Here is a 17,731-nt window from a genome sequence, read left to right on the forward strand (position 1 = left end):
AAAAAAAAAAAAAAAAAGAAAAGAAAAAAGAAAAACAAAGAACAAAACAAACAAAAATCAAAAAAGCAGTTTGCAGGCAATGGCTTCAGCTTGAGTTCCTGCATACAAAGTTGCTACTCTCCCCACTCAACAGCCTTCCTTCTCATGAAATGCCTTTGCCATGCGTTTGAGGGAACCCTCCTTTGTGGGCACCACTTCCTCCATTCCCCTATGCCTGAGCTCCAGGGGGCTTATTTAAATAGTGCCTATTAGAGGTTGCTGAATGTGATGAAAAGAACATTGAACTTGGAGTCAGGAAACCTGAGTTTCAGCCCTCATTGCCATACTCTTACTATGTGACCTTGGACAAGTTTCTTCCCCTTCCTGGTCCTCAGGGTCTGGATCTGTAGAAGAAGGGGCCCTTGCATTCTTTTTTTTTTTTTTTTGATACAGAGTCTCACTTTGTTGCCCAGGTTGGCAGTGGCGTGATCTCAGCTCACAGCAACTTCTGCTTCCCGGATTCAACCAGTTCTCCTGCATCAGCCTCGTGAGTAGCTGGGATTACAGGCGCGTGCCATCACACCTGGCTAACTTTTGTATTTTTAGTAGAGATGGGGTTTCACCATGCAGGTCATGCTGGTCTCGAACTCCTGACCTCGTGATCCACCTGCCTCAGCCTCCCAAAGTGCTGGGATTACAGGCATGAGCCACCGCACCCAGCCCGCATTCTTTATTCAGTGCCATGATATGCAGCTGTTCTAGTACAGGAATGACCTACATTTGTGTTGCCTCTATGATTTTCCTGTAAGAAAAAGACAATAAGCAAAGACAAACAGAAGAAAAGGAGAGGGAGAAAAGCAAGAGTAACTGTGAAAAGTTACAATTATTAATCAGGAAACCAGTTCTGTGCGACCTTCCTACATCTAGCTGAATGTCCACAGTCTTATTTAAAAGATGCTATTCTTAGGTTCAGTGCACGGGAATGTAAATAAGCACTAAAAGCAAAACTTCAGTGCTAACCACATAGCTGAAATACAAGCAAAATAAACCACACAGGCAGAACTTTGCCTATCTGAGCAATACATTTGGACTGTTATCAATTGCTTCTCCACAGAAACCAAATTTTCACAGTGAACACCACCATTCCTTCCCTTTGAGGGGAAATAGACTGCAGGATGATTTGAAGAAGGACTATACTCCTATGGCTCATTTTCTCCTTAATACAATGCACTTGAAATCACAGTGCTCTCGGTATACTGCTCTTGGCCACACGGAAGCCCTAATCATTGGTACAGTCTTGGTTTCAATGACAAGTGACATTTTCAAAATGAGAATTTTCATCTTTTTACCACCCATCTAAATCAGAGAACACTCACACTTTAAGGACTAGTTCAGTCCTTGCCTTACATGTGGGAAACCTGAGGTCAGGGTGATAAAACGACTTGTCTGAAGTCCTCCCAGCTTTATTGATTGGCGGCAGAGCTGGAGCTGGAAACTTCCACACCTGATTTCCAGCCTAATGTTCTTCCCACCTCATCATTTAGTTCAACCCAATAACTATATACTGAATGTCTGTACCAAACTACCCCCATTTGTTTATCACTTTTCCTTTTTAAGTACTTGGTGTTTATTTTCTTCTGTCCGCTTAGCCTTTTTGCAAATGATCCGTTTCCACTTGCCAGTGTTTTTGTTTGGTCATCAAATGATCCCTTCACGCCAGTCTTTGAACATTGGCCAAAGGAATTTGAAGCCCAATCCACTACAACCAAATCCACATAATTTCCAGTTATTCCAAATTTCAGTTAGAGTTCACAAATTACTTGTATACGGAAACCATAGATGCTGCTACAGAGGAAGGTGTGTGGTTTTATGTCTTCATTGCATGCAGCTAAACCCAACCCAACCCCAGCTAGTTACATGCTAACGGCCCTTGCCAGACTTTGTGTACTGTTGATTTAGTAAATAAAGTCAAATGAACTAAAGTTCCTGTGATTCCAAAAGAAGCCAGAACCACCGCCCGTATTCCAGAATTCAGTGACCACAACTGCTTCTGCTCTAAACTCAAAGCCCTTTGACTTTTTGCCCTTTAATCCACAGCTCTCTCAACTGAAGGACCCTAATCTTAGTGTCTGTATGACCATGCCTCTTATCAACTTGGCCTGTCAGTTCTTTTGTACTTTATCTGGCTCCACGGTTTCCTCCTAGAATTTGAATTCCAGCACACCAGCTGTCCTGGAGGTCGACCATGGATTTATCCACTGATTGGATCATACATTTTGTTTTGCTTCCAGTGCTCACTGTGATAATATGATGCGTAACCTTTCATATGATTTGCTCTTTGAGCTGCTCTCTTCAGAAAACAACAGATCTTTTTCCTAGGGGTAATCCTAGTTCTGTATCCAGCTTTTTTTTTTCCTTTGAGACAGGGTCTTGCTGTCACCCAGGCTGGAGTGCAGTGGCGCAATCATAGCTCACTGCAACCTTGAACTCCAGGGCTCAAGGGATCCTCCCACCTCAGCCTCCCAAATAGCAGGTACTACAGGTGTGTGTCACCACAACCGGCTAATTTTTTTTGGTAGTGTCAAGGTCTCACTTGGTTGCCCAGGCTGGTCTCAAACTCCAGGGCTCAATCGATCCTCCCTCCTCAGCCTCCCAAAGTGCTGGGATTATAGATGTGAGCCATCACACCCTGCCTAAAATTATTGACATGCATTATGGTATGTTTACCCATGTTATAGCCCATCTATCTTTTTTTCTTGTAACGCACCTAGGTGTTTTTTTTTTTTTTTTTTGAGACGGAGTCTCGCTCTGTCGCCCAGGCTGGAGTGCAGTGGCCGGATCTCAGCTCACTACAAGCTCCGCCTCCCGGGTTTACACCATTCTCCTGCCTCAGCCTCCTGAGTAGCTGGGACTACAGGCGCCCGCCACCTCGCCCGGCTAGTTTTTTGTATTTTTTAGTAGAGACGAGGTTTCACCGTGTTCACCAGGATGGTCTCGATCTCCTGACCTCGTGATCCGCCCGTCTCGGCCTCCGAAAGTGCTGGGATTACAGGCTTGAGCCACCGTGCCCGGCCCCGCACCTAGGTTTTGAGGTGTGTCAGCATTTCTGACTCAGTATTCCAAACCAGAAATTGCTTGTGCCCCTTGTGAAATTTGGTGACCTCATTAGCACACTTCTACTACCAGCTTTCCTGGTGAAAATTTCAAGTAAGACCATAGAATCTTGGGATTTGAGGAAGGCTTAAAATTTATCTATCCCAATGTCATTATTAGGTGGTCATATCAATATAAGTTCAGATACCTCTAGAGGCAGAAAACTCACTTCTTCGTAAGGGAGCTCATTCTATTTTGAACAACTCTTATTACATGAGAATGTTAAGCCAAAATGCTTTCTTGTACCTTCCACCTAGTGGATCTATTCCTACCCTCTGGGAATCCTAGAAAATATGCAGGATGTCTCTTTTATTTGCAGCTGTAAGGTAATGCATTTGAAGACCACCATGAAGCCCCCCCCGCCCCCCACCACCATCTTCTGCCTTTTCCTGTGTCTTCCCTTCCTCACATCAAATACTCCTTATCCCGGTGGAGCAGTCCTCACTGTGAGTGCTGCTTCATTTGCATACTTGACTATTGATTTCTACTCTTTGCTTTATTCTTTAAGCAAGGACTCTAACATATCAAAAATGAATTCAGGGCCAGGCATGGTGGCTCACACCTGTAATCCCATTCACTTTGGGAGGCTGAGGTGGGTGGATCACTTGAGTCCAGGAGTTCAAGACCAGCCTGGCCAACATGGCGAAACCCCATCTCTACTAAAATTACAAAAATTAGCCAGGCATGATGGTGCAATGCCTCTAATCCCAGCTACTCCGGAGGCTGAGGCAGGAAAATTGCTTGAACCCAGGAGGTGGAGGTTGCAGTAAACTGAGATCGTGCCACTACACTCCAGCCTGGACAACAGAGCAAGACTCTGTCACAAGCAAACAAACCACCAGACAAAAACAGCAAATTTAGCTTTTAAACATCCTTTGGTGTGGAATCTCATCAAAAGCTTCCCATCCATTATGTTATCCATTCATTCAGCTAACATTTAGTCATTGCCCTTCTTGATAGAAATGCACCACTGAAAAAAATGCAGTCCTCTGACCTCTAGTGGTTCAACCAGGAGGAAGAGATGTAAGCACAGTACAATCAGTGTTATAACACAGGTGTGTATGGAGCAGCAGGAACACAGGAGGGGAATGAGTGGGTATCAGACACCATTTCACAGAGGAAACACTAAAACAGGATTTTGAAGCAAGAGCAGGAATTCACCTGGGAGAAGAAGGGAAGGGCATCCCACATGTACTAAAATGCTCAAGAGTTCAATAGGATACCCTACTTTGGAGAACCGTAAAGAGCGTGGGATGGTCTGAAAGTGGGCTGCGGAGAGGAGGAAGGGAGAGGGAAAGAGCTCTACCTAAGACTCAGAATCTCGCACTTAATAGGGGCTCTCACCCCATTCACCCAGCACCCGCCAAATACAGAAGCCGTTTAGTCAGTTAATATCTGCAAACCAAACTAAGAGTAACTGATGATGGTGATTTTAATTTGGGGTTAATGTGTAAATGAGACATAGTTTCCCTAAATAACAGCCTGTAGGTCTAGTAGGACAGATCAGGGGTGATTTTGCATATTTCAGAAGGGCTGGTGACTCTGCTTTGGAAATACACGGCTGAGTGATCCAAACAGAAACATCAGATAACGGCAAGTAAGCACATTGGGTGTTTCCCACTCATATTCTTCTAATTCTTCTCTATGGGTGGAGATGAAGCAGTTCCAGGCTAGCAGATTCCACCCTATCTGCGCAGTGCCCTCTGTTCTGAGCCTCCATGGGTCGAGTTCTCCCTCTGTGTCCAAACCCTATCTGCCAGTGGACTGGAGACCAGCTGAATCTGTCCCTTCTTCTTTCGGATGTGCCTCTCCTCTCCCTCCCGCAGACCCTCTATGCTGCAAGCTGCAAGGAGAGCCCAGGAGGGGTGTCCTCTTGGTGGAAGTTGCGCTTGGTGAGGAAGGTCCAGGGAACCAAGTCACTGCATCTCCTTCCCCAGTCAGCAGCCCCCCAAAGCAACTCAAGGGAACTCTAGAAATATCTAATGTTCCATCCACCTCCCAGATTCCTGCTGAAACTTACTGGAACTAAATATCACTGGCACAGGGTTCAAGGCTTGCCCCAGTGGAGCACCGATGCCACCCAAAGCAGTGAAGCTGTATACACTCACCTTCACAGCTCTGGTCACCAGAGGCTTATTCTCATTTCAGCATGAGTTATCCTAAAGCTCTCAGGTACTATTGGTTTAGACTCTTCCCCCCCCCCCCCCCGAAGACAGAGTCTCACTTTGTCATCCAGGCTGGAGTGCGGTGGTTCCATCTCGGCTCACTGCAACCTCTGCCTCCAAGGTTCAAGCAATTCTCCTGCCTCAGCCTCCCGAGTAGCTGGGATTACAGGCGCCCTCCATCACGCCAGCTAATTTTTGTATTTTTCATAGAGATGGGGTTTCACCGTGTTGGTCAGCCTGGTCTTGAACTCCTGACCTCAAGTGATTTGCCTCCCCTTGGCCTCCCAAAGAGCTGAGATTACAGGTGTGAGCCACCACACCTGGCCTAAATATTATTGGAAATCGGTGTTCAAACACTAATCTTGTTACATTTCCATCAAGTAGTGTACTAGATGTTGTGAGGGATTCAGAGATAAGTTGGAATGGGCAGAAACACTGCACAAGCAGATTGACACATCCTTAGGTTTTGCTTTCTGTATTTTCAAATTCTGCTGCCCCACCTGTCTTTGTACTTTGTCTTCATAGGCTGGTTCTCCTAAGCGGAGAAGAGCAGGAGTTCACGTAACAAGGAATGGCAGAAATGAAGGATGTTTTTGGCCAGGAACCACATCCAGGTAACACCTCTGTAGTATCTTCTAATGGAGGATATAGGAACTGATTACTGTTATAGTATAAAAGGCAAATAGGTTGGGACTATATTTAACTGTTGTCATTGTTCCTTACTCTTTATTCAGAAGGTGCTTTCTCATGACAAGTTTAAATAGTGAATGAAGATCAAATATTTCAACAGTAACTGAAATAGCCTATTCATCATGAAGTGAACTGTTTGGCCAGCAGTTAAATAAGTGGGACTTTTTCCTTTAAAAAAAAATAATGTTCCAGGCTGGGCACAGTGGCTCACGCCTGTAATCCCAGCAATTTGGGAGGCCGAGGTGGGTGGATCACCTGAGGTCAGGAGTTCGTGACCAGCCTGACCAAACATGGCGAAATCCTGTCTCTACTAAAAATACAAAAATTAGTTGGGTGTGGTGGTGCGTGCCTGTAATACCAGCTACTTGGGAGGCTGAGGCAGGAGAATCGTTTGAACCCGGGAGCAGAGGTCGCAGCGAGCCAAGATTGTGCCACTGCACTCCAGCCTGGGCGACAGAGTGAGACTCCATCTCGATAATAATAATAATGTTCCAGAAAGTCACCTTGAACACTCTGAAGTTAGCCTCTCTTACAAGACCCCTGAAACGACATTAGGCGGCTTTCCTTAGAAGGAGAGATGTAGGTGCCTTGGAGTGGCTCATGGAAGGGTGACTCACACTGGAGTCAGTATGGGTGGCTTCCCTACCTCAGAAGGCAGATATAGGGCCCCTGGAGCCAATGAGGGAGCCTTCCCTATAGGACGATGACAGGGATGTAACCCCCAGTTGCAGAAAACAGTCATGTATCATATCCTTTGTGTTTTGAGGACTGAAGAGGGAACGTTTCCTCACTCCGAGGGGATGGATTTCCTTAGGGGCAAGGTGAAGCAGTGTTTCTGGGTTAGTGGGGTGATGCTAGCATCTGAAGCAAGCCTAAACAGGCATATAGGAAGAACTGCCACTTTGGGGTTCCCTCAGTTGAGCTTAGCCTTGAGGAATGGGATCGTTTTGCTTGGAAGATTTCTGGCAGTTTCTGGCAATGGTCTGAATCATGTCTGTAATCCCAGGACTCTGGGAGGCCAAGGTAGGAGGATCTCTTGAGCCCAGGAGTTCAAGACCAACCTAGGCAACACAGCAAGACCTCATCGCTGAAAAAGAAAAAAGAAAAAAAAATTAGCCGGGCGTGGTGGTGCTTGTAGTTCTAGCTACTTGGGAGCTGAGGTCGGAGGATTGCTTGAGCCAAGGAGGTTGAGGCTGCAGTGAGCTGTGACCCTGCCACTGCACTCCAGCCTGGGCGACAGTGGAGACCCCGTCTCAAAAAAAAAAAAGTTCAACAGTCAATAATGAAACCGCATCTCGGCTCAGGCTGTTGGGGGATCGGTTTTCAAAAGTGACACCTTGTGGCAGCAGGAAGGAACAGCAGCGGTGTACTACGCCTTTTGGACTGCCGCTATCCACCGCAACCGCTGGCTCCTAGGAGGATTTGATGGGGAGTGCTGGAAAGGGCAAGGAAGGGCTTGAGTGATGAACAAGAATAATAAGATCTGTGATCTAAGTTCAGACTAGTTTATTTTTATTACAATCTAATATAAAAATACTACCCTTACATGGTATAAATCCAAGATGGAATATGTTCTCCTTTCCGGATAGTTTTGCATTTTAGAAATTGAAGAAAAAGTTGTAAACCCTGCTGTATTGGACTTCCTAGCCTTTGCTTTAGTTGAGAAATAAACTTCCAAACTCTTATCAGATTTGTTGCCAGTCCTTACAATGTTGAAATAAGGGCCCTGGATGTGTGAGCTTGGCCCTTGTTTTATACACATGGCTAAGAGATTAGGCAAACATTGTTTACCCAAAAGAGTTCCTGAGTTACAAAGTCTACATCCCTTTCCACTCTTTCCACAGACAGGTCGTGGACACATCCTGCAGTTCTGAGATGCTTTTTGGAGCACAGATTAAAGTGTTCTTCAGTCGGTAACTGGCCTGGGGCCTGACCAGCAGACCCTTCTTTCTTTGCCTCTTCCTTTCCAGCTTCAGCCACCGAGCCAGCAACCTCTTGGTATTTTGTTCTAAGGCAGTCCTCAAACTGAGCCAGGGCGAATTCTTGAATTTGAGCTCAATCATCAGTTAGAATGTCTGAGATGGAAGGGTTGAAGTGTAACCTCTCTCAACTCTCAGTTGCAGCATGAGCGTGGAGCATGAGGTGGCAGAGATTCAGACCTTGGCAAATAGCATGACTTGCACTAGAATATTCTACGGGGTGTGCATTGGCTTCCATTTGTGCTGGAAGATGCAAGGTTGAACAGAGAGGGAAGGCTGCCTGAATTGTCTGGGAGATCTGTGTCTGGTGCCCACGGGCAAAGACTGGGCCTTCTGTGTGGGCTGCCATTCTCGGGTGCCATGTGACGTTTCTTCTCTGTGGTTCTTCAGGGAATGACCTCAGAATGTCACACTCAGTTTTGGAGCCTCATGGCCTCCCTGTGATTCTTGGGGATCAACTCTTTCGGTTCACCTCATGGCCATTTTCTAAGGCACGGGCCAGCCCCAGGAGCCCTGGGTTAGAACCATTTTCAATAACCTTCACCCCAAAGATCCACCTCTTGCCCCTTTCTAGCCAGGTAAACATGACCAAGGGGTGTTTTCTAAAATCTGTCTAAAACACAACATTTTGGTTATACCCCTTCTTTAGGATGATGGGCCCAACCAGCCCTTCACTTCATAACCAAGGGAAACCACTTAAGTGAATGAATCTCCACAGAGCTACAAAGATCTGCTTCTAGGTGATTTCTGTTCTTGCTTATGTACGGAAGCAGCTGCTGATATCTTCAAGCGAAGAAGGGAAAAAATTTCCCCCAATTTTTAAGGATCTCTGAAGGGCATCCATCCAAACTCTTGTAATGCATGTGTATTTTTGTTGTTGTTGTTGTCAGTTCTCTCATTTTCCAGATGAATAAATTGAGGCTCAAGAATATGTGATTTTTCCTGGTCACATGGCCCCTGTTTTCCTTTGCATTCTGCTTCTAGTTGATTTCTTTTTCTTTTCTTTTCTTTTTCTTTTTTTTTTTGAGATGGAGTCTTGCTCTGTCGCCCAGGCTGGAGTGCAGTGCCGCGATCTCGGCTCACTACAAACTCCGCCTCCGGGGTTCACGCCATTCTCCTGCCTTAGCCTCCTGAGTAGCTGGGATTACCGGTGCCTGCCACCATGCCTGGGTAATTTTTTGTATTTTTAGTAGAGACGGGGTTTCACCTTGTTAGCCAGGATGGTCTCCATCTCCTGACCTCGTGATCCGCCCGCCTCGGCCTCCCAAAGAGCTGGGATTACAGGCGTGAGCCACTGCACCAGGCCGATTTCTTTCCTACTCTGAAAAGACCTCCCAGAGGCCTTTCCTCACCGCACACTTAACCCTGTCTTCAACTTTTCTCTACACAGTTGGTTGATTTCCTAAAACTTGGCGTTTGATGAAGAATGTCCAGCCACTTTGGCTTCTGAGGAGTTGCAAATAGAAGCTTTTTATCTGGGGAGATAGATTGAACTCTACATTTTGGAACTAAATGCAGACAGTCTTGTGACTCTGGGAAGTAGGAACCAAACTGGAATGATCCAACAGTGTTTTTTCCCAAATGAGTTTATGGGCAGACAGAGCTGGAAGCAGTTCCTCTTTATATATATATATATACACACACACACACATATTTGAGACAAGGTCTTGCTCTGTCACCCAGATTGGAGTGCAGTGGCAAAATCATAGCCCACTGCAGCCTACAACTCTTGGGCTCAAGTGACCCTTCCACCTCAGCCTCCTGAGTAGCTAGGACTACAGGTGCGCACCACCACACCTGGCTAATCCAAAAAATTTTGTGTTTTTGGTAAGTTCGAGACCAGCCTGGGCAACATGGTGAAACACTGTCTCTACAAAAATTTGCCAGGTGTGATGGTATGTGCCTGTAGTCCCAGCTACTCTAGAGGTTGAGGTGAATATCATGCCCCAACACCTATAATCTTATATATCCTCTGTTTATCTCTAGTTGAAGATGATTTATATAAAGAACCAATGAGAAAAAGAAGGAAATCAGATCGAGATCAGCGTTTCCGAGCATTTCCCTCTGTGGAACAGAGCGCTCTTAAGGAATGTGAGTGTCCTGAAACTGTTGTTTTAACATGATTCTGTTCTGTTCCAAGTATGTTAAAATGATCAAAGGAAGAGGAAGTTAAACTCTAAAGCTGGATGAAACATCTTCAAATGAACCTGTTTTGGAAAGAGGGCTCGAAGTTTCTGCAGCAGTATGCAGTTAGGCAATTTGTCTCCAGGCATCTCTGGTCAGGAGGGTTGTTATCAAAATAACCTCTTCCTGCTTAGAACAAAGCCTGTGAAGATGATTAGGTTGGTGCTTCAGTGGGTGTCAACATGGTGTCCTTGCACTTTTTTTTCTTTTTATGACCACAGGAGGGAAGAATCTAGAATGGGCTGAAGGCTATGGCAAAGCATACCATAACTTCTGTTACCAGAGTTCCAGAGCAGCCTGGCTCTTTGGAGATTTTCAGAACCAGTGATCGCTATCTCTAGTGAGCCACCGTCCCTAGTGTGAGATAACCTGCTATCTTGTTTAATCGGCTTTTCATTTCCTTTTTTTTTTCCTTCTCTGCGATGTTCAGCAGACACCTCCTTTGGAGACCTAGTACTTTATCCCTGCCAGGTACTTACAGGTGACCTCTCTCTGTTAATTCCAGATGAAAAATTGGAATCACGGACCAGAAGAGTTTTGAGCAACACTTATCAGAAACTTATTCAGTCTGTCTTCCTGGACGATAGCATCCCTAATGGAGTCAAATATCTCATGTGAGTCTGAAATCTGCAACCCTGAAATCTTATGTCAGTGTCTTTCCTTAGGCTATTATAGGTGCTTTCCCCCAACAAGGAAAGGGACTATTTAATTAGAAACTAAGAAAGAAGGATACAAATTTCTGTCGCTATGGGATAGTTGCCATTCATTGAGCTGTCACTGTTAGGTAATCTGCTAAGTGCTTTATTTATATATATATGTGTGTGTGTGTGTGTATATATATATATATGAAATATAATTTAATCCATCCAACACTCCTATAAAGTAGGAACTATTATGATTACTTCCATTTTACTGAAAGCAAGGCTCAGAGAGGCCCAGACTTGAACAAAGTCACACCACTGGTCAGTGAGAGGGTCCAGAATTCACCCCAGTCTGTGTGACTCTGAGCTCATGTCCCCAACTATTTGTACTCTGCTGACTTGAAGGACTTGAGTGGTGCTGAGGCTGTAACTTCTCCTGTTCAGTAAGACTCTGTGTTGCTCCTAACACTATTAATACTTCACCTCTGTATACACTGTATTTCCAGGGTCAAGAATACGCAATTTCTGTCCAGGTGCAGTGGCTGACACCTGTAATCTCAGCACTTTGGGAGGCTGAGGCAGGTGGACCACTTGAGACCAGCCTGAGCAATATGACAAAACCGTGTCTCTACACAAAATACAAAAAAATTAGTCAGGTATCATGGGGCTCACCTATAGTTCCAGCTACTTCAGAGACTGAGGCGAGAGAGTTTCTTGAGCCCAGGAGATTGAGGCTGCAGTGAGCCATGATTGCACCACTGCACTCCAGCCTAGGTGACAAAGCGAGACCCTGTCTCAGACACATAAACAAACAAACAAAAAAAGAATATGCAATTTCCAATGAATACAAATAAACATGCCTCACATCTATATAGACATTATAGGGATTGCATGGAGTTATCATTACCAAATATTTTTGCATAATCTCATTTGATCCCCAGGCCAACTCTGTGTAGCAAATAGGGATTGATATTCTCCTTTGACAGAGGAGAGAACAGAGACTCAGAAGATTTTAGTGACGTGCCCAGGAATAGAATTCAGTTCCTTTTCATTCTGTTTCAATGCTCTTCACTCTAAACTTTGACCATCACGACAATGTACATTTTAAAATTCACCCAGAAATAGGCTCCTTGCCTTGATTGAAAAGCCACCAGTGGACCCAATCTACATTGGATTATTTGGAAGCACCGGGGCTGGGAAGAGCTCCCTGATCAATGCCATCATCCAGCAAGCAATGTTTCTACCGGTGTCTGGAGAAAGCATATGTACTTCCTGCATTGTACAAGTGAGCTCCGGCTGCTGTGCACAGTATGAGGCCAAAATCCACCTTCTGTCTGACCAGGTAAGCGTTCCCTTCCTCCCACCTTCTGTTCCTTCCTTCTTTTTCTCCCTTCCTTCCTTCCTTCCTTCCTTCCTTCCTTTTTTCCTTCCTTCCTTCCTCTTCCCTTCATCTCTCCCTCCTTTCTTTCTTCTTTCCCTTCCTTTTGTTCTTCCTTTTCTTTCTTTCCTTCTCACTATCTCTCAGAGATGACATTATATTCCTTGCAAATATAGCTCGTGCCTTTGTTTAATGAAAAGAGCCCATCCCAGGAGAAAGTTCAATTGAGTGAGCTGGGGGTGTCTAGCCTGGTCCTTGCATTGTTATGAGACTTTGGGCAAGCCATTTCCCTCTTCGAGATCTCAGATAAATATGACCTAGATTTTCTGAATATGCAGCCCCCGGCCCTCCACAGGGGGCAGTGGGCGCCTCTGTTTGTCGGTGTTCTCTGTGTCTGTGTCAAGAGGGGCTTGGCCCTACTCTGCCTTGGCAGGAGTGGAGGGAGGAGCTGAAGAACCTGACTAAACTCCTGCACAGGACGGAGGAGCTGGGCAGAGAAGAGGCAGATGCATGGAACAGGGATGAGGCAGTGGAGGAAGCCACCTGGAAGCTACAAATGATTTATGGAAATGGGGCAGAAAGTAAAAACTATGAGGAGTTACTGAGGGCGAAGCCCAAAAGGAAGATCCCCACCTCCAGAGTCATCACCCTCAAGGCGGAAGAGGTAGGATCAAGTTCGTTTTTTTCTTGATTTCATCCTGCGTCTGATGTCTAACAGTTGAATCTGTTTCAGGGGACGGGCTCGTGGTACAGTGTTTGTGTGAAATAAGAAATAAGTTGCTACCCAAATCAGAAGTATCCATAGCCCAAGTTATCCTCATTATTTATGGCTATCAAATGGGAATTTTTAGTATGTGAATGGAGGAGCTCTTGTACACAAAAGACTATTTACAGTTACTTGAGAATAATTAGGGATAGTTTGGGCTGCCAGTGATTTTTGAAGAAGACTTAGAGTGGCTTAAACAAACAAGGATTTATTCTTTTTCTCATGTAAGAGGTTTGGGGGCAGTAGGGGTGGGGTTGGTTTAGTGGCTCAGCAATGTCAAGATCAGCATCTCTGGTTCCCTTGGCCTTCCGTCGACCCCATTGTCATGAGATGGCTCCCGAAGTGATAGACTTCATGCTAGCCTCCTGGAAGGAAGAAGTAGAGAAAAAGTTGCCATCAGCCACATCTCCCCTTTCATGAGAAAGTAAAAGCTTTCCCAGAAATACCTCTGACAAATTTCTGTGTAGATTTCAGAGTTCAGAACTGAGCCACATGGCCCTTCTTGGCTGAGAGGGGGTCCAGAAAAAGTGAAAAGCAGACTTGTCATGATTTGCTTAGACCAGTCTCACTCCACTGCCTTTCCAATCAGACAGAAAATCAGGATTCTGCTGGCATAAAGGAGCAACAGGATGGACATTGGATAGGCAACTAATAGTATTCTTACTTTTATAAACAATGTTTATTTTAAGTTAAAATTTAATTTCTGAATTAAAACAAAATATTTGTGGAATCAACATTCAATTTAGGAAAGCTATACATTTAAAAACCTAGTTTTTCTTGTATCTCTCACCTTTAAATACACCTTTAAAATATTGCTATTCTCTTTATAAATCTAGTGACTGTTGGTAAAATGGGTACAATTTTTATATGCGTCCTAAAGTTTAATGTTCGATTATCTCCTGATTAACAAAGCAAACCTTCCTTAAATATTCCATGATACTTACATAATTAATCACATTTCCTTAGGCTTTTTGCATATGGTTAAAGTTCAATATATTTGAGTCTCTACAATATTTAAATACTTGACTAGGCACACTTAAAAATCAAATGAATGAAACCTTTTCAAAGCACTTTGCTATCTCTTGTATATCTGGAAAATCAAACACAGTGCCCATTTCTTATAGTTTTAAGATGAATATTACTATTAAAATGATTATACTTCTAATATCTGAAACATAGACTGAGCGTGTCTGAGAAACACAATGATTACAAAACTAGTGACTTTATCTGAATACACACAGCTTACATAAGGATATCAATGTCTTCGCCAACTCTATATTTAGAAATACTCCTTCCCAGGATCATACATTTACCCATGGAAACAAGGTGAACAGAATTATCATCTCAATAAGTGAGCTTACAAATTCAGGCTTTCCACTGGAGATCCTAGAATCTGAGTTTGCCTTCTATAATGATGTTTGCCCAGAACCAGTTTATTGGGCTTAGCCCTCTAGTAGAAAGAGACTTTTCAAGCCCATGCCTTTTCCTGGACATCTCTCTTATGGTATCTGCTCTATTTTAAAATCACAGTATCTTAAAGAGCTTTTATTATCTCCTCTTTCGCTGTTTATCATTTGGTTGAAATTGATGAAATCTCTTACTCCTTACCCAGACTGCAACAAATCCAACGATTTAATTTAAACTCTCTTAAGAATTGACATTCTTATCTTTCTTTCAGGACTATTCTATAGAAATGTATGTAACAGTGACCACCATACATCCCAAATCCTCTGTCCTCTGAAGTACCCCAGTTGAGATTTACTGTCATAGTTGCTGGCATGGATGTGTCATTGTCCCAAGACATGTTTAAGCAGAAACCGTGGTTTAAGAACTATTCCCTCTCACCCACCATCATTAAAATATCCTAGAAATGCCTACATATCAAGGTATTTTTTGTAATCGGAAGATAAATTTTAAAAACTCTTTTTAAGATCCAATTTCAGATCAATTTTCAATTTGGAAAATATGGTTACCATATCACTGTTAATTTTCTATAGTCATTGCTAGCTTTCTGATAATGAAAATGTCAATTACATATTACCTTAATTTCAGAATTGAATGCAGTTTAGAAGATAAACCTATTATTCAGCAATGCTATAACTTCCCTAATGTCCCATTTTAGCTGACTTTGTTTTGTTTTGTTTTTTCATCTGCAAGTTAAGGAGCTTGAACTTCCTCATCTCCAGGGTCCTTCCTGGCTCTCAGGTTCTAGGTCCTACAGACCTGATTTCAGGCCTTCTGTCAGATGCCCTTCTTACCCTTACTAAGCGTACTTACCATGAACCTGCATCACAGCCAACCAGGATGAACAGAGCTGGGAACAAGGCTGGCATGCGTGATTCTGTCCTTCTTCTTCAGGCAGAAGAGCTGTCCATCAAGCTGGACCCCTACATCCGCACACAGAGGAGAGATTGGGATGGAGAGGCCGCTGAGATGCACATCTGGCCCTTGATCAAACATGTGGAAGTGACTCTTCCCAAATCCGACCTGATCCCAGAAGGGGTCGTGCTGGTGGACATCCCAGGCACAGGCGACTTCAACAGCAAGAGGGACGAGATGTGGAAAAAGGTGACTGTCTTTCATAGGCTTAGTTCTCTCTTCCCTCAACTCCTCTACCCTTTCTCAAGCAACAAAGAATGCTCTGCTTTCAGCTTCAGGGATTTTATGAGCTCACTGGAATTAAATTCTTCTAATTTCCATGTTCTAAGTCTCAGGGCCCTGGCAGGATATGGTGGCCAGAGAAAGTAGGGAGGGAGGAATTATAGGACGTGACTGTTGGAGCCAGGACAAGTGTGTGTGATGTATGAGAAAGATCAGCAATAGAGTGGCTTAAGCGGAATCAGAGTGACCAAGGACAGAATGGAACTGGGAGGCCGAGTGTTGGAGACAAAGCAGAGAAGCTGCAGCCAGTCACCCAGAACCCAAGAGACTGCAACTGTGTTGACTGTAAGCAGCATCAGCACAGAGCTGGAGGGCTGAGGAAGCTGGTGTGGCCGGGGCAGGGTGAGTCTTCCTGGGTGAATGGGAGAAGGAGCATGGGGTTGGTGGAGGAGGGAGACTATGGAAGACATGCCTGGAAAAGTTCCAGGTCTTTAGTACTACTGCTCCAGAGTTTGGCTTCCTGGGAAAACTTGCAGGAAGAGAGGGACTGGGGCATGTGATTGAGAAAGGGCACGGTAACAGAGGCACTCTGGAGCAGAGGGTGGGAGGAACACAGAAGCCCAGGAGCTGGAAGGGGACTGGGAGCGAGGACCAGCATCAGTGAGTTGTGAGCAGTGCAGCAGCTGCCGAAGAATTCAGTTCTTTAAACTCCACAGGTTTATTTAGATGAATGACTGTGCGCCAGGGGAGCTTGCTGACCACGGCTTCCAGTCACAATCTAGAGCAAGCTCTAGCCTCTGCCCTGATTGTACAGGTGAAGACATGAAGGCTCAGAGAGGGGAAGTCACTTGTCCAGGACCACACAGCCTTGAACTGGAGAGCAGGTTTCTTAACTTCCCTGCTGGGGCTCTGTCTACCCTACCTCCCCCAGGGCATGCTGTACATTATCCACCTCCTGTAGGAGAAAGGCAGTCCCTGTGTCCTTCCCCTTGGTCGGTGGCTCAGACCTGGCCTTGTGAGCCTTAGTTTCTGTAAGACCTCGAATCCTGGAGTGGAAATCGTGAACCTTGGCTAGTTCCAGGCCTGGCCAAGAGAGCAACAGCCCAGGAAGGCTGCCAGGGCCTCTCCCTGGATGGAGTCGCGGCTGTAGCCAGTTCAGATACACTGGGCAGCTTATCAAAGCCAGCAGCTCTGGCTCAGAAAATGTGCTCTGAAGAGGTCAGGCTGAAGCGAGGGATGGTTCCCAGCGTGCTCTGCCTGGCCCGGCTCCCCTGCATTCTTGTGGGTTTTTTTGACCTCCTCTCACAAGAAGTTACTCAAGACCCCACTCTTTGCAGGCAGAACAAGACAGTCGCCCTCCCTCTGTCTGTCAGGCTGCCAGCCTTGCCTTCCCTAAAACCCATTATGAATTCAGATGTCCCTGAATCTGATCTGCCACTTAGAAGTCATGTGACTTGAGGCATGTCTCTGAACCCCTCTAAGTCCCATTCTCATCGCGGGGGCCTGAGGAGATGCAGGTGGCGGTGGTGGGGTGCCATCTCATCTACTCTAAGTCTGGCAGTTCTGGTTTTATAGAAAAACTTTTTTGTATCTTCTGTGACACTAACTTTATCAAACCCTGGCAGTGGGGAGCTTTGTGTGGGGTCTGAAATGTAACCACTGCACCCTTTATGGTTGCTGTCCTTTTCTCATGTTAGTGAACACTAAGCACCTGTGGCTTACCAGGACCAAGGGGAATATGAAGGTGATGGGGGCCCTGCCCTTGAGAAGCACCCAGCCTGGCATTCTTATGGCCTTCCACTGGCTGGACCGTTCTCTGCCCACTGTTGACACTACAGAGCTGGAACCTGCTTCTACTTTTGTTTTGTTTTGTTTTGTTTGCAACAGCATTTTGCTCTGTTGCCCAGACTGAAGTGCAGTGGCACAATCATGGCTCACTGCCATCTCGACTTCCTGGGCTTGAGCAATCCTGCTGTCCCAGCCTCCCAAGGATCTGGGCTACAGGTGCACACCACCACACTTGGCTAATTTTTTTTTTTTTTTTGTAGAGATGAGATTTTACCATATTGCCCAGGTTGGCCTTGAACTCCTGAGCTCAAGTGATCTGCCTGCTTTAGCTTCCTGAAGTGTTGGGATTACAGATGTGAGCACCACATCTGGCCCAGAGCCCAAAGCTTTTCTTTTTTTTATTTTTA

At 45.1% G+C, this 17,731-nt stretch overlaps 1 protein-coding gene across 1 annotated transcript in view; it reads left to right on the forward strand.

Moving 5' to 3' along the window:
* The window catches only part of NUGGC (nuclear GTPase, germinal center associated), a 63,918-nt gene that overhangs the window by 4,314 nt on the left and 41,873 nt on the right, over positions 1 to 17,731 (forward strand). The window contains exons 2-7 of the mRNA XM_011944573.1: positions 5,823 to 5,911; positions 9,953 to 10,057; positions 10,656 to 10,764; positions 11,911 to 12,133; positions 12,603 to 12,833; positions 15,294 to 15,503. Coding sequence (XP_011799963.1) covers positions 5,869 to 5,911; positions 9,953 to 10,057; positions 10,656 to 10,764; positions 11,911 to 12,133; positions 12,603 to 12,833; positions 15,294 to 15,503 — 921 coding nt within the window. The 5' untranslated portion in view covers positions 5,823 to 5,868. The remainder of the gene's footprint in view (positions 1 to 5,822; positions 5,912 to 9,952; positions 10,058 to 10,655; positions 10,765 to 11,910; positions 12,134 to 12,602; positions 12,834 to 15,293; positions 15,504 to 17,731) is intronic.

This window comes from Colobus angolensis, unplaced genomic scaffold, assembly GCF_000951035.1.
Source record: "Colobus angolensis palliatus isolate OR3802 unplaced genomic scaffold, Cang.pa_1.0 Scaffold233, whole genome shotgun sequence".
NCBI lineage: Eukaryota > Metazoa > Chordata > Mammalia > Primates > Cercopithecidae > Colobus > Colobus angolensis.